Source organism: Eimeria mitis, genomic scaffold (genome assembly GCF_000499745.2).
Source record: "Eimeria mitis Houghton genomic scaffold, Emh_scaff43, whole genome shotgun sequence".
Classification (NCBI taxonomy): Eukaryota; Apicomplexa; class Conoidasida; order Eucoccidiorida; family Eimeriidae; genus Eimeria; species Eimeria mitis.
The window spans coordinates 23049-35321 of record NW_013572620.1 but is presented as its reverse complement, the minus strand read 5'-3'; the positions used below and the strand labels follow the sequence as shown (position 1 = coordinate 35321).

The 12273-nt window shown below is 50.7% G+C and overlaps 2 protein-coding genes across 2 annotated transcripts; both read right to left on the bottom strand.

Moving 5' to 3' along the window:
* Positions 1 to 626: 626 nt before the first annotated feature.
* On the bottom strand, positions 627 to 2164 carry EMH_0043350 (uncharacterized protein; the record flags this gene model as incomplete). The annotated part of the gene is made up of 5 exons (XM_013499416.1): positions 627 to 752; positions 940 to 1139; positions 1275 to 1379; positions 1542 to 1697; positions 1987 to 2164. 5 exons carry the CDS (start codon positions 2162 to 2164, stop codon positions 627 to 629), a joined length of 765 nt encoding a protein of 254 aa, XP_013354870.1.
* Positions 2165 to 3409: 1245 nt separating this feature from the next.
* EMH_0043240 (uncharacterized protein) lies at positions 3410 to 7630 on the bottom strand (the record flags this gene model as incomplete). Its single annotated transcript, XM_013499415.1, has 5 exons — positions 3410 to 4859; positions 5406 to 5488; positions 6116 to 6172; positions 6366 to 6437; positions 6836 to 7630. The coding sequence occupies 5 exons, from the start codon at positions 7628 to 7630 to the stop codon at positions 3410 to 3412; spliced, it is 2457 nt and encodes an 818-aa protein (XP_013354869.1).
* Between the last annotated feature and the right edge of the window lie 4643 nt (positions 7631 to 12273).

Here is a 12273-nt window from a genome sequence, read left to right as displayed (position 1 = left end):
CCTTTCCCAAATCAACATTCTATGCTTAAGGTCCAGCCGCTGAAGATATTCAGCGGGTACACCTTAAGCAGTCTTTAGTAGCTCGATACTACCGTATCACTCCGCAGCTATGCAGTAGTTCGAGTGCGTCCCTCGTCACTTTCCCCTGCAACTAGGGCAACTAGTGAACTAGATTCCCTCAGCTTTTCCAGAAATGGTTAAGGAGTACTGGGGACCAGCGAGGCACTTTTTGTATCTAGGAGTCTGCAATTATTCACGTCTGAATGTCCCCGATGTATAATTTTAAGTAGTTTCTCATACTGCATATATTTTCCAGTTGTGTAGATGTTCGTTCTACTCTACGTCAACAGTGACTTTACGTTCCAAAGGATAGGTAATCAGCATTGCCATGGCTCTCATGGCCCTTACCTGTACAGGGAACTCAGGGGAGTCCAGCATATACTTCAGTGGGTTTAGGGAGGAACGCACCATGATGGTGTCACCGCTACTATTAGAGCCATAAGCTCTATCAGAGATGGATATCAGGGTATCTCCGCTCATAAAAAAGTCTTGTTAGTGTTGGATTTGCCATGCACGTATACATCTTCGGGATAACCAATATNGATGAAAGGGATAAAGTCTAAACCCTACTCGCGGGTAGCAACACAGCAGATGCAACGCATCTGCATTTGCTCTATCTCATACTTCCCACTCCCCTCTTCCTCCTCTGCCGCGACCTCTTCACTCCCCCCCTGACTAGATGCTTCTCTTCTCTAAATCACAGATAACAAACAGGCATAAACGCAAGCTCATGTGATCCCGAGAGCAACAAGAAGCCAAGCTGTAACTTTAGGGGCCAACAGAGGTGCCTGTGGAGTTGGGCAGGTATCGACAGGAGTTTACAGAGCAGCAGTGGAAAAGCAAGTGATCCCTGACATGTTGTGTATATTCCACAAGCACCTGGCTGCCACCAGGCAGGATCCATGCTCCCTTTCCAGTTGGTTTATTCAATTCGAACTCCCCGACGAACACTGCGCCGGTAGGAAGGATCCAACGGCCCCTCTTCAAGGACCCCGCCACCCAGTGACCAGAAAGAACGGAGCCGTCTGCGCTGAAACGGTAGGACCCCTCACCGTGTTTCTGGCCAGCAAACCACTCTCCTGTACGAACAGTTGGAATGCTCGTGCAGCATGGAACATGTGAAGCACGAATTGCCAAAACGAAAGCTTACGCGTTGCCGCGTTGACAGGCGTATTATACCGTTGCGGTCCTTCAAGTGCTGATTCTGCTCGTACCTTGATACACATCCCCATTAGGATACACCATGCAGCCTTGTGTTTGCCGTGCCCCTTCAACGAAGTGACCAAAATATTTCGCTTCACCAGTCTCGTGGGCCTCTCCTGTGAGAAGGCCATTAAGACACCACGCAGGCAAGAATATTTTACGCAAACAAAAAGCTGCTTGAGCACCTCACTTGTTCTCTGCAGCTTCTCTTACAAGGAAGCGACAGCACTGCATCATATTGTGAGGTGCTGAAGTCGTACTGGAGATGAACAGCATACTTCTGGGTGCACTATTAACTCCATCTAAAATGGTGCTAGTAACCATACCGTCTTCGTTGACTTCTCTTTTCTTGTATGTCGCATCGCCTAGTCCACTCTTTTTGTTGTTTTCATAGCTACCCTTGAACAGAGAGCCGTCCGAAAACTGGTACTCACCTATGGAGAGAAACGACGCACCTTCGCACTCGTGGGTGCTACATGATTCATGGTGTTTCCCTTCAAGGCCAACAGGACTGCCCATCACACGCGTTCTCCTTTCCTGAGTATACTACTCTATCCTAGAGATCCTGCTGTATTGTACGATGAAGGGGATAGTTTTCCTACGAAAGCTGTTGCTGTGCATTCGGCTTTGGCTATCAAATCCTTGTTCACTCTGAGCAGTCAGCATGCGGTTCGTTTCAGCCATAGAACCTGCCGCATGCCATAGGGGGATTTCGAGGCTTACCCGGCCCATGTCTTATGCCTCCGATATATTCGCCCGCAAATTTCTCTGTACTTCCCTCCTCATCAACGACATACGTTGCGATGCCAGGGCCTGTGTATCCCCTGCTGCTGTTGCTCCTCCCTTTAGGTGTGATAATCTCAAACTTCGGGCTCCCCGGTTCGTCGGTTTCTCCCTCCATCTTGACGGGTGACTGAGTGGCTGGTATCAACACACAAGTTGTGAAGACGAGTAGTTTTGTCTTTCCTACCGTGCTACACACGCAGGGGCAGAGACATATGCCCGCTTAGCAGTNGACAGACAAAAACAGCGTACAATGGGAGCACCTGTAGCGATGCAGCTGGAGCGGCGTACAGGCCGCTCCAGCAGCAGCACTGACGCAACAGAGCAGCACTCAGAGATCGCAAGTTCTAGAGCAAAAAGTTGCAGAAACATCTGCTCTAGGAATTTATGATACAAAGTGTTCAAAAACCATGACGAGTTCAGTGAAATTCTACTCCCCGACCAGCTGGTCCATGCAGCCCCGCGAGGTCACTCAGCGACTGAGACTCTGATTAGTTGCACAGAGCGACTCAGTTGTTGCGATTGCTGTTTCAAACCATGATGGCCATCACCTTCCAATGAGCTCAAGCGGGCATTCTTAGGTGAATATGAAGTGTGAAGGCTCCTGCATTTGTGGTGGGTGGATATTCCATCTTGAATACACACCGCCGGGGCGTGTCTGTACGACACTTCAGTCAGATCTCCGGAGTTCCACTGCTCCTCGAATAACCTGATCGCTCAGAGTATCCTAGATTCGTTGTTTGCAGTGCACTGAATTGCTTTCGTATTCTTTGAACACCCATTGAAGGAGCATGTCTCGGTTACTTTCTCGTCCGTACGCGGGCGGAGTTCCGGTACGGTCAGTGTTACAATGCAAGCGTACGTGTATCCCACTCAGCTCCCCAGTAGCTGAATGTGCAGCTCCACTGTGTAAATCCCACTTCTCCAGTTTGTGGGGCCTCTGCTGAACCGTCCCTACGGACGCAGGCCAAACTTGGAGCCTCGATAAAGCTCAGCGAGCAGAATAGCGGTGGAATGCGGGGAGGAACTATTTCGTCTGTGCATTACGCTGTAGCACAGCTAATCTTAAAACGTATTACTGTTTCAGATGGGAAAGCACGTAAGGCGTTGCGCAGCGCAGACGGTACCACCCACTATGGGGGGGGAAAGACAGTTGTTTTGGCGGCTAAATAGAGGGGCTGCAGCAACATTAATGGGTGTTTGATCCTTGGCCTATCACTCTCCTTTAGAGGCTGACAATCCTTGGCGAGGCCAATAAAAGCAATTTATCCATGCAAACCGCCGGAGTTGGGGACTCTTCTATGCGCTTGTTAGAACGGGAGCTTCAGCGGCCGTCATGTTTTGCCACTTAAGAGATGTAACATTACGTCAGCCCAGCGAATTGCCAAGGACCGAGATCGTTTTGAGCTTGGTAGGTCGTTGTAGTCCACCCGGCATCTTCAGGAAGCGTTCTGCTGCCCCTTGCGGACGGCAGATACTCTGCATTTCCTTGAGCCCCTCCTTGCCCCGGGGCAGCAGAGGCGCCTGCATGTCCTTCAAAAACTCCGAAAGCGCTCTCAGGGGCTCTGAGTTGCACTCCACTTAGCTCTTCATTGGTAGATGCAGCTTGAAGGCGGCTTCCTACGAAGTCCACTCCAAAGGAGTGGGGCCCTAGTTGCTGAGTGAACACTGGTTGCGGCAGCTGGTGCTTATCTGGGGGCAGTTGGTTGCTTGCTTGCTGCTGCTGGACCTGTGAGGTTGTTTGCCTCCCTGACGCCGGCACAGCTGTACCTGCATGCGGTGGAATAGCCATCCCGTTAGCTGCTAATGCTGCATGTAAGACCGAGAGAGGAACAGACGTTGCTGTTGGTGGCGGCTCTATGGGAGTCCAGCTGCTGCAGGGCGGAAATATTGGGGCCACCTTGTTGCCATCGGCTGGGTTCCTCGCTGGATAGAACGGCGATTTAGGCTCAGGCAGTGCTAGGTCCTCTTCTGACGGGATTGCTTCGTCGCCGCCCCATGCTAGAGCCGGTAAAACAGTTCCTACCTCCCTCTCTGTGATAGACTTCGACTTCTCACGGGGTCCAATATTCTGCTCTGGGGGCTGCTGTCGCTGCTGGGCTAGGCCGACGGGTTCGCTGCGAAGTGGTGCGCCCGGAGCAGCCACAGGAAGTACGCCAACCCTCGGCGTGTTCGCTGTTAAGGGATTCGCTCCTGCGGGGGACTGAGCTGCTCCTCCATCAATAGTATACGGTAAGATCTGTTGCGGCTGCTTCTGTGCCCCTAGCGGCGGTACTGAAACACTACGAGCCTGACCCCCGTGCTGCATCACCAACTGGGCCCCATTAAGCCGTACAGGGGCATTGTTCCCCAAATTGCGCACACCCACCTTCGTGGGAGCTACAGCGGGAGGTGGATTCCACCGCTGACGGGGACTTTGCAGGGGAACATTTGCAGCTGCACTTGCTTGTTGAGTTTCAGGGCAGCCGATAGGAGAAGTAGCCGGTTTACTGGCGAACCGCTGCATGAGTTGCTGTAATTTCGCCCTAACAGAGAACGTTCTGGGGGGAGGGGGAGGCTTGTGTAGGTGATAACAGCATCCTCCGACTCCGTGCGGAGCCGGCCAAGGCAAATTAAGACTGTCGGAGTTTTGCGGTGCGTTGGAAGTCGTGACCCCGGATCGCTGCCCAGCGACAGCTGGGTGAAGCAGGTAGTTGGCCAGTTGGCAGGACAGTGTTCCTGGCGGTAGCTCAAGCTGCTTCTCCACCTCATCTGGAGGGGGCTTGTTGTTATGCCTCAGCACATCTGGAAGTTGGCTTCTCGCCATGAACTCTCTGCACACCCAACCGGCGACGCAACGAACAAGAACATCTGGAGGAAACGCAGGATTACCGGATATTTTGAATATGCGATGAATTGTGCATTACTGCTAAGTCGCTCACCATGCACTGGACTGCATGAGTACGCTAAATGGCTCCCCTTGTTCTGTTTAGTCGTTTGTGCTGAGATTTATTGGCTTGCCTGTGTGAGTACATCAAAAGGCAGAGGATTGCTCGTCGCATTTCCTTGGCTGCTTCAGGACCGGTTGCGGCGGCCGACTGAGGCATCCCCCTAGTAGGGAGCTCAAAACAATTCTGAGGATCTCTGGATTTAAGTATGCTTTCCTCGTCATTACAGACCATGCATGGCTGTCTTGAAGCATTCTTCGCTTTATCATGCTGCTCGATAGCCTTTGTTAGCTTGCCTCTAGTCCTCTTTGTGGCTGCCTTCGACCCAGCACGGCCTCCCTCAACTTCTCCACGCCCACGGCCGCTCTGATAGCCCTCCCTGTTCCTGTGAAGGTTAGTATCTCCTCCTCGCCCCGCCCCGTGCTTCGTTACCTCATATATGCCAGCTTTTGCGCTGAAACGCTCAGTGGAAGTGGAAGATGTACTCCTGCAGGTCCTACTGCTTCCGCTGCCGTCTGCACGCAGTTCGAGATAATNTCCAACCTACGCGCACTTTGGCTTTCTGTAGAGCCACTCTTCTCTACGAGGCACACATTGATTGTGCATCTGTGCTAACTACAACAGGATGCATCCTTCTACGCTGAGCGGACGAGACTGATTTGCATTGTACACCATGTGCCCGCGGAAACTTCGTGGCTACTGTGCGAAAGGCTCCCGCAGACATATTCAACGTATAATAAACCGGGGGCACAGACATTGGATATAGCACTAAATTTAGTACAGAGCGCGAGCGCATTTCTGAAGATAAAGCTTTAGGCGACAGATGCATTGTGGAGCATATCCCAAGACTTCCACGCTTTGGGCCATGTATCTATATCGCGCAGCCTATGCCTTGTGATGCTTGTGCGGGGACAGGAAAAGGGGCGGTGTATGATTAAACATGGGATATTTAGTGAAGAATGACTAGCCAGAGCGACTCGTAGAAAGAGGCGACGGGGTATAGGAGTGCCGCATCGATCTTGCATGCTGCACAAGCAAGCCATAAACAAGAATATTCGGTGTCCACACAGCCGCACAGGCTGACATCTACAGGGGTTCGTCAGCTTGCATGTTCGGCACTGTGTTGTGTTGCCTGTGTGCACCTTATGCTCTGTCGTGCGCGAAGGAGCACCGCCCGATGCTCTCCTGCTCCGACCTTTCTGCACACAAGAAAGGATAACAGCGAATGTTCACCAAGCTTTGAGCAACAATAGGTTGCACTCTCTCCTGCCAAAGCTAGCATACACGACGCTTTGCAACGTAGTATAGTTCAATTTCTCCAGTACAACTCTGTCAAAAGTGTATGATGCCATCGATAGAAGCTGGCACCCCATTTTCTGCAGGAAGGCCGACCTTCGTTTCCCTCAGCGATGCTTCCTTTAGTTCGTCAAGCAGCACGGCTGCGGTATCGCGATGTTGCGGTGGCTGAAGCCGCATCCAAGCACAGCTATACTAGACCGCATGACCAATTACCTTAAACTGCCCCTTCACTGAAGCTCTGTAGGGACTCGATATGTTGGCGTGGAATGTGTATCGTAACAATCTTAAAAGCTATTGGATTTTTTAATCAGCGTCTTGCCTCGATGCTGTTAAGTTGTTGCTGCAGCTCCAGGAGTTCGTCCTTAAATGTATCTTTGAGCGTCTGCAGACAGACACAGCTATAGCTAACCTAAGCCTGAGTTCTACAGCAAATGTCTTAGCGGTCGATGTGCGAACCATCGAGAAACCGGTTGCTGGAATAGCTGAACATTCCAGTCGGACACCTAACTAGAAGACGTGCCTATTCATACGGGTGTTACTTGACACAGTTTCTGCTAACTTACCTTGACTGCTTTTTGGATTTCTTTTTGTACGTCGCTTTTTACTTCAGATATTGTTTGTTCTCTGTAATCTATGACGGGAGATGCAGAGCTGTTCCTACCTGGTCCGGAGCCAAGGGTACCTCCCGCCTCTTCAAGAAGCGCGCCTCCAACGGAAGCGGCCATTGGAGGAGGCTGATGGATTTCGCCTGTCGTTTTTGGAGCGTCAGACGCTCTTAATGCTGCGGCGCTAAGTAGACTGAGCTGTTGCTGCAGGAGGTGCTGCTGCTGTTGCAGGGTCTGCTGTTGCTGCAAGAGTTGCTGTTGCTGGGTAATTTGTTGCTGTTGCTGCTGCTCAAGAATTGTTAAGGGTGCTGAGATGGCGGTTCTGACCGAATCAAAGGCCTGGTGAAAGGCGCTAGTACCAAGCGTTGACATATGTGGGTTTTCGAGCCGGGTGACGGTTGACTGGCGAATATCGCTCCTATGGCGTTTGTTAATATGCTTTTCCAAATAGTATGAGTTGATAAATTTTTTTCCGCATTCGCCACACTGGACGAGCATACCAACAACTATTGCTCCATTTTCTGTAGACGCGTTGCGAAGACCCCCTTCCGACACAGAGTCAGTAGTTACTTTCCCCCTTGATTGTACAACATCCAACCCTTGCTGGTTTTGCTTACTTTCGCTAATTGTCGGATATTGTTGTAGCTGTTGTATCTGGGAGCGAGGTGGCGCCGGAAAGATCGCGCTAGTGCCGGACTGCTGGGCTTCAAAGATGGGCGTCCCGTCCCCCCTCGTCGTTAGGGTCTTGGCCATTTTTGCCTCAAGAATGTTCATGTGAGGTCCTCCCTGCCTCCCGGAGATGTGGGGAAGATTCAGCCAATACACAGGCTATAATATCAAGCAGCAACAAATCGAATAGATGAGCCATGCAACGGCACCTTTTCCAGCCGCTCCCGTGACTGCCGAGTGCAACACACCGAGGAATTCCAAGCAAATTGATCATTCATTTATTCACTTCCTGGGAGGCCCCCCAAAACCCAGAACAACTGCCGAACATATATTTCTGTCTACGCGTTCTCCTAAGGTCACTGCTCAGAACGCCATTGGATCGACGAAAGTCCAGGCTCCCTTAAAGGCTCGTGCTGGGAGATAAAGTCTCCCATCTCAGCCGAAACCCACTAAAAAAGCATCTGAGTGGAAGAGCAAGAACGTTCATTTTTCTAAGAGCCAAACATGAGGGGCGACCTGGTGGATCACCAGCACTCTCCGCGAAGCACCGCAGCTGATCAACCTGCCCCTTCCAGCTAAAATGAAGGAAATAACTTACGGTATAGTTTATATTGAGCCAAAAAAGGTAGGACAGCGATGAAGAGGAAGGAAGCCTTGAAGGTAACCATTTGGTAACCCCAGGGAAGCCGCCCGTGCGCCCGCATCTGTGCACATCCAACCCTTAGCAAACAACCAGGAAGACGGTGAGAAGCAGGAAGTGAGCAATTATCTACCCATTTTAAGACTTTCTGTGCAAGAATACGCTCTCAAAGTATGTATTTCCCCAATAAAAAATTACAAATCCGTAGGGAGACTTCCGAGGAAACGGCAAATAGGGTCCCTAACCATTTTGCGTATCTCGAGAGCTGCTTCTACAGGCAGCCACTAAACCATTAGGTTAATAATCGATAGTTATCATTCAGCAGTCATCGTTTGGACTCGAAGGTCGTCAGGTTTGCAGCGAGGGTCTCACTTTAGACCGAATTATACCTGAGGTGGTTCTGCCAGGAATATTTGACACTACCTCGGTGAATCTGCGATGCTTCCCATCATGCCACGTCTGTTGTTTATCCAAATTATGCTGGTGATCCACTTGGTTAAGTGCTCTGATTCATCTTTGTTGTGTGTGTGTGCTCACTGTCGCATGAAAAGTCCAAAATATGAGCTGCTTACCTAGAAAGCAAACCTAACTATCCAAATATTCTCACGTGCGCGCATCAAGACACTTACATGTCACACGTGTCACACGTTACACGTTCAAGGAGTTACGCCTCTGACTTCACCTTGTATGTCATCCAGTTTCGTTGTTGTGTGGAAAAGTATTCTTTCCTTAGAGTCCTACTCTCAGCTGTTGCTTCCCGCCAGATATTTGTCACACCACAGCTAGAATCGTACGCATGCTTGCAAAACCATGCGTACAAGTTTTGTAGGGCACACAAGTCAAGCACTTCTCCTGTTATTGACAGTGCCCTAGATAATATTATTGGCAATGTCCTCTTCGGCGATCTCCGTATGGGGGTCTATCCCCGTTAATTTAAGTGTCCATTGGCGGTGCATGCCCAGGGTTTCTTTCCAGAAGGAAAGTCATAACGAGGAATCCTGATAGAAATAGTCGTTCTAATGCTCTTGAGGTACAAAAACAAGTACGCTCGCATGTGTTTCTGAAATACCACGACTGGCGGAATCTCACGGCTCCAAACGCCATATCGTGTATGCACCTGCACAGTAGACAGCTGCACATGAAAATGATAGAACTGCACGCGTTCGCCTAGTACAAAAGCGCAACTCAGCATGGGGGAGACCTGGCTGTGGATGTAGTTCAACACGTTTGAGTGGCGTGTCCGGACCTAGGAGTACCGGTTCGACTTCTCTAGGAACTTCGACCGCCTCAACAAAGCTGGAAGCGGTGAGGGTGAGCCACACGACACTTTTTTTAGTTAAGCGGTTCCAGTGGAGCCCACCGCAGCTACTCGNGTGTAAAGGATTTGAAGTACCACACGAGCCCCTGACTGTATTTGCCACAATTAGCATTCTCGCTGTACGCAGCACACGCAGCAGCAGTATTGCCAATGACTGTCCAAAAACCCCAGCATTTCTGAAGGTGCACGTTTTGTGAATCTACAAGGGAAGCCTACAGTGAGCTACAGCACAGCGCTCAAAGCGAGCATTTGCTAGTAAGAGTTCTCCTTTGTAGGGCTGGAGAGTGAAAACTGCCGAAATAGAATATATGATGCTCTCTCAAAATAATGGGCGGATGTGCGAGTTTTGGCGGTGGAAAGGATGGGGGGCCTGTGCGTTTTTTCAACGGGGAAACATCACATCCTGGTCACATCGGGACAATGCAATATATTCGTGATCCAGTGCGACATTGCTCAATCGGAAGAACAGGCTGCCGCAAAACAGCGGGAGCTGAACACGCAGGGCCATATCGACAGAGTGCTGCATCGCGCCCTTGGTGACCAGTGACTTTCTACATCACTATTCCTTTACGGTTTCGCCCCGTAATGCGGTCCTATTGCCAACTCCTGAGCTAGTGAATGCCACACATCCAAGGCAAACCAGAGAGCTAGGCGAAGAAGCAGCAGGCGAATTCCGCCCGTACGAAGCGATGGGTAAAGTACCGAATGGTGAGTGTGTTCCTTTTGCAATAAGCAAGGTCACGAAATTCTAGAATGCAGGGCCAACAAGGGTTAAGCGACTAAAGAAGCAAGACTTTGGGCAGCTTGGACATCCTGTGCCCTGGGAGACACCCCGCTCCCCTCCACCCATGAGGCGCGATAACAGGGCTAAAAGGGGCGACCGCGCCGAAAGACCCTCCTCGATTCAACTCCCTGTTTCTCCAAGCTCGTAAAAGCCAACACTGTCTGTCCATTCCTGTGCGTGTTCCCTCCGTTTCCGGCCAGCAAGTGCGATGGAGGAGATGCCGATCTGTCGAACTATGGCGGTCAGGTGCCATTTGCATATTGAACTGCCGCCGAGCGACCCACATCTGTTTGCGATGTGGGGGAGACGCGCTAGCTCCCAAGAAGAGGCAACCCAAGGCTATCAACTAGCGCGTCTGGGCATAATCGCGTGCCTGCACTGCGAAGCGAAAGCGTGGCAGTTCTTGAATCGATGAACCACTCAACCACATCTGGGATTAAACAGTTCATTCTTCATTTGGCCTCGCTGACGCGTTACTCCCTCACTAAGTTACACTCTGAGCACGGGGAGTACGGTGCTTTGGAACCTTTGGCTCGCACACGAATTTAATACTGCATAGCTCTTGGTCGCTCGAAAGCAGCTGCTAAATTGTAGGGAAACGCTACTTACAACTGCTTGAGCATGTAAAACCAACAATGCTCGTGCTTTCATGGTTTACGCCTCTAGTGAACCAGCTCCACCATCTGCGGCAAAAATAGAGGCCGCTCGGAGGTGACCACTAGCCGCATACAGTTGCTGTTTCGAACGTTCCATTATCCTGGTAATACACTACCTCCACTTTGTCCCAGGACTTTGATCGTATCGCCGTAACTCCAAGGGATTTATTCTGGACTGCAACGCAGGCAGAATTCGAAGGAGATGCCTCTCCGCAGAGACCAGAGACCTGAAGTCGCCCCCAGAAGTATCTCAGGACTTGGCGAATGCAGCGGTGTTCTTGATTATGTGAGTTAGGCTAAGCCCAGTAGGAGTTGCAGTCATTTGCACTGATAGTACCCCTATCGAAACCGGTGACTCGCAAGAAGAATTCCAGCAGCAAGCGCTGTATCTGAGGACATGCCTTTTCCCCTCCTCACTACCCGCACGACGCTGGACAGGACGCTCTGAGGTTTCCTGAACTATTATCTGAAGTGTTTTGAGTCTATTGCCGCTGACAACGGTCCTAACCCCAGTCAGAGGATTTTTACGGCGCAAGCTGCAGTCCTTCTGGCCCGTCGAAACTGCTTGTTCCACTTCCTTGCCAACGGCTTTGGCAAATTTGTTAAAAAAAAATCGGGCCTGATTGAGGCTGTGCCTAGGCTGCGCTCTACACCCAGTTTGCCGAAGTCAGGTATGGGCCAACAGATCATTTCAGGCAAATAATAATAATTTACGAGGGAAAGCTCCACCATCCATATTTTGTGGGAAACTGGGAGATTTGTTCGCGTCCCTGAATTAGATGGAAGAAACCCTTGGCGGAGCTGGCGATGTTCCTGCAGGAGCCATCTCGCATTGCAGTAGATATTTCCCTGGTTGCTCTTGACGGCTCAGGGGATTCGCGGTTGGACTGACCTTTTTTCTCAAGGGGTCCGGGCTAGCCAGAAGCATAAGTCCAATCGTCCTCGAAGTTGTTTCGGAATAGTTTGTCGAAAAACCGTACTCCTAGAATAGGACAAACTAAAAGGCAGAATTTCCTTCATCGCTACCTACTCGACTGCTAGGATCGAGTTTTGAGGAAAAGACAGTTTGAACAAGGCGGCAGGTGCGGGGGGATGGGAAGGGGTGAAGTCTTCATTCGGATTCGACTAGGTCAGCAGATCGGGTTTGTCTATCAGGGTCTCTCTAGCTACGGCGGAAGCCAAGGTAGCCAACCTCTCAAGGACCGCCTATGGAAGGAGGTCTAAAGTCATTGCAACTGCGCTTTCCAGACTCTCGCCGCAGAACTGGGTATCACAGGAGTGGTTGTGATGAGCCAGACCTCACCCTTTCGTTCCTGCCCTAAACAGAAT